Here is a 4,098-nt window from a genome sequence, read left to right on the forward strand (position 1 = left end):
TACTTTAAAATAAATCAGCACAGCACTTGGGAGTCCTCTGCACATTTGAAGAAAATGAATATAATTCAAATGGGCCCACTTTGAAATAAATAAAACCTTTAGCTGCACCCTAAAAAGAGTTAAGTTATTGAATGATGACTGAAGATCGTCAGCTGTCTTCCTCTTCCGTGTGTTTCCTCCAATACGTAAAGGCTGCAGCACCTTCGACAACGTCTCTCTACATATCAAGCCCATCGGTAAGCCAGCATCGTTTGCTGTGAAAGCATATAACTCTAACCACGCAGAATTAAATCCTGTGTTCCTCCCATACTTTTATTTTCTTTGATTTATCCATAGTTCGCTCATCGAGCCGGGGGTCAGGTTATTCACCTTCAGGAAAAGGCGCTGGCGCGGGACCGTAGCAGGATGTGACGCATATTTTAGTTGACCTAATTAAAACCGTTTTGTTTTTTATTTATGTGTCACAGTATCACCTCAAAATACAAGATACCAAACATTTTCAACCATGCAGCAAAATATAAATAGTCCTACAAATACTTGTATTTTATTTCCTTCTTATTTTTGTTTAAGCTCAAGGGAGCCAGAGCAGAGGGCTTAAAGAGCCGCATGCGGCTCGAGAGCCGCGGGTTGCCGACCTCTGCCTTAAACCATCCTCTCTCTCTGCTGCTCATTCAGTTGAGGACTCCAACACACTAGACATGGACTTTTCCTTCATGGAGGACATTGAAAAGTCTGAGGCCCGCACCGGCATTCCTACCACTCAGTACACCAAGCAGAACCCCTTCAGCTTCAAGCTGGAGGACTACCAGGATGCTGTCATCATTCCACGGTACCACTGCGCCATGTGAACCTTCAAACCACTTTTACTATGCTTGCGATGTCTGAGCGCCACAATGACTCTACCTGCTCCCCCCCACAGGTATCGTAACTTTGACCAACCGCATCGCTTCTATGTCGCCGACGTGTACACAGACCTGACGCCGCTCAGCAAGTTTCCCTCTCCAGAGTACGAGACGTTTGCTGAGTACTACAAAACCAAGTACAACCTGGACCTGTCCAATCTGAACCAGCCGCTCCTTGATGTGGACCACACCTCCTCCAGGTAGCAGCACAGGCTCTCCACTCTCATTAGTTTGCTCTATTTGCTATTTTAACTGATAGGAATTTTCAAAAGATCAAGGTTAATTCTCATAGTTTTGTCCTGAGTCTGTGCAAGAGAACAGGTTTAACAAAGGGTCTCAATGGAGAACACACATTTTTCACATCCAAGTGCGCTTCAAGATGTTTGAGATTTGTAATTAAATGAATTTGAAGTAGTACAACAGGGGTGCCCGGGGTGCCAATGGCCCACAGCAAATTCTAAAAGTATAATGGAATTTGGCCCACACATGGAACTTGTGCTTGACTATATTATACATCTTAAATATATGAAAATATGTTACACAGTATTCCTGTGTTAATAAGCCCACTTTTCAAACCTCTAGTGAGATGCCCAGCCCTTCATATATTCGTCTGTATGTGGCCCTCATTGAAAAATGTTTGGACACCCCGTAGAAAAGTAGTATAGCGCCTTTTGGGCCCAGAGAAAGATGTGTTGAGTATGAGAAATTGCCTCAAATGATGTCACTTGAGGCAGCTTTGGTCGGGACTAAAGTGGTCAAGATTAAAAAGTAAAGTATGTGGGGTTGTAAAGTTAGAAAGTAGTGTTCTTACAGAGATCTGCTTCTGGAAACATTACCTTCTACTATCTTAACACCAGAACTGAACTGATCCAGTCCAGTGTATTGTGGGTGATTATGGTCAGAATGCAAGTAATACAAAAAGCTCACTTTTTTTGTATAAATGTCCAATGAACTGTACAGTTCTCTGTTAGAGATTTTCAGAATATTTTGACACAATATTTCGATTTAGCAAAGGTCACATTTGAAAGCAAAGTGATATCAAGTCCCAGTGTAATGACTGCACCTTGTCCATGACCATTATTTGGACAGGTAAAAAGTATCTTGTTCCCTCTGCTCTCAGACTGAACCTGTTAACCCCTCGGCACCTGAACCAGAAAGGCAAAGCTCTGCCGCTCAGCAGCGCAGAGAAGAGGAAGGCCAAGTGGGAGAGTCTGCAGAACAAACAGGTAATAAAACAGAGCCCCCCCCATTCATTTCAGTGATGCCACCAGGCAGGTCCAGGAACAGGAGTCCGGCTCTCGTACCAAAAATGGTAGTAATAATAATATATGAATGCGTAACTGCACAGTTTAAAAATGTTTGACTGCTGGTGATGAAGTAAGACCATTGTCTCAGAGTGCTTGATTTCAAAGATTTACTATTTATTACATGTTGTATCCATTGACATTTTTGAACAAACGCTATTATGGATTGATCATGATTCGTATTGAACTGCAATGAAAACCATCTAGAAGCCAATGACGTCCTGGTATAATTCTTAAATATTAGACATGAGCTTCCACAGCTGCAGCAGTGTAACATTGCATTGTGTCTGTCAGATCCTGGTTCCAGAGCTGTGTGCCATCCACCCCATCCCCGCCTCTCTGTGGAGGAAAGCTGTGTGCCTGCCCAGCATCCTGTACCGCCTCCACTGCCTGCTGACTGCAGAGGAGCTGCGGGCCCAGACCGCCAGTGAGGCTGGAGTGGGGGCTCAGACCCTCCCCCCCGACTTCAGGTCTGGTTTTACCCACTAAACCACATAAACGCAGGATCAGTGCTTAACAACAGCGAGACATTGTCAGTTATTCCATTTTATTTTCTCTACTGTAGCACTAACACTGCACACGACACGCCCTGCTTATTCTCTCACAGTGATAGAGTGCAACAAATGAAGTATGCTGCCCTTTGCTACTGGGCAGACGCTCAACTGATTCTCGCAGGAGAGGAGAACAACATGTGTCATCACCCATGGCAGAAAACATGTAGTCACTGTCTCTAGCATAGTGGTTCCCAACGTGTGGGGCGCAGAGGCATGACAGGGAGCGCGAGAGACCAGGAGGAAAAATGGTTATACATTTTTTTTTTAAAAGATGAAAAAAATAAAAAATCATAATTTGAAAGATTATTGATTCGAAAATAATATGATGCAGTACAGTACTATTACGTCTGGGTCTCTGTGTTTCATTAAAGCTCGGCTCTGTGTGTGTGTGAAACGAGCCATTTTGTGTGCGTGTGCGCGAGAGAGAGAGAGCGCACCGGTACCTGAGATCGTTGCCGTTAGCTTCTGGTGCTAGCGAGCTACGCTAACGGATATAAGGAGTTTTTTCAACAACAAAGTGGAGGAGAGTCCTCTCCTGTCAGACTGAGAGGCTCAGTGAGCTAAAGGACTCTCAGTGTTATCTCAGTGGGTCTCAAACGTTTTGGTCACCATTAATGTAAACAATTATTTCTGAGGCAAACGTTTATATGACCATTATAGTTATAAAAAAATAAGAGAATAAATGAAAAACAGGTATGAAATACTATATGACAGTAAAAAAAAAAGAATAAAGTTTAAAAGGGTAATTTGTAGGGCCGGGACTTTAACGCGTTAATTAAGATGAATTAATTACACAAAAATTAACGCGTTAAAAAAATTAACGCATTTTAATCGCACTTATTTTTGCACCGCGGAACGTTTCTCACTGGATGAGTTTCAGGGGTACCGATTATACTGGAGCACCAACTAACGTTCATGACTTCAGACAACAACAAACCACAGTGAACAATAGTCAAACATGAACGAAGAAGCTGATGAGACCGCTTTGGTTGGCCCTGTGGATGGGACATTTTGTTTTAAAAAAACGGACGGATGGAAGCGTCAATAAGAGCATGGTTGTTTGCTAATTATGCAAAAAGGAATTTGCATATCACCGCAGCACATCAAGCCTCAAGTATCAACTCAATGCAAAACATATAGCAGCTAGCGTGGAAGCTAGCGTGGACGTTAGCCCGACTCGGAGTACAAGGACCCACACCCAATTCGCGTTGATCAAACAGTGGCCTATGCAACAGAGAGATTTTATTTTTCATCAGGATATTGGAAGAATAGGAGGGATTGAGGTCAATCACTGGCACTTTTTTATTTTATTTTAAATGGTACACTTTATGTTGAACT

The 4,098-nt window shown here is 42.9% G+C and overlaps 1 protein-coding gene across 1 annotated transcript; it reads left to right on the forward strand.

The window, feature by feature from the left end:
• The first annotated feature begins 654 nt into the window (after positions 1–654).
• LOC104962384 (endoribonuclease Dicer-like) lies at positions 655–3,015 on the forward strand. The gene is made up of 4 exons (XM_010790824.1): positions 655–829; positions 920–1,102; positions 2,023–2,128; positions 2,501–3,015. Exons 1-4 carry the CDS (start codon positions 699–701, stop codon positions 2,693–2,695), a joined length of 615 nt encoding a protein of 204 aa, XP_010789126.1. The 5' UTR covers positions 655–698; the 3' UTR covers positions 2,696–3,015.
• The last annotated feature ends 1,083 nt before the right edge of the window (positions 3,016–4,098 follow it).

The sequence above is a fragment of the Notothenia coriiceps genome, unplaced genomic scaffold (assembly GCF_000735185.1).
Source record: "Notothenia coriiceps isolate Sejong01 unplaced genomic scaffold, NC01 NC01_scaffold00034586, whole genome shotgun sequence".
Lineage (NCBI taxonomy): Eukaryota > Metazoa > Chordata > Actinopteri > Perciformes > Nototheniidae > Notothenia > Notothenia coriiceps.

Coding starts and splice junctions, on each gene's coding strand:
- LOC104962384 (XM_010790824.1), top strand. CDS start 699: ATGGACTTTTCCTTCATGGAGGACATTGAAAAGTCTGAGGCCCGCACC. Junction 830..919: donor GATGCTGTCATCATTCCACG/GTACCACTGCGC, acceptor TCCCCCCCACAG/GTATCGTAACTTTGACCAAC. Junction 2,129..2,500: donor AGAGTCTGCAGAACAAACAG/GTAATAAAACAG, acceptor TGTGTCTGTCAG/ATCCTGGTTCCAGAGCTGTG.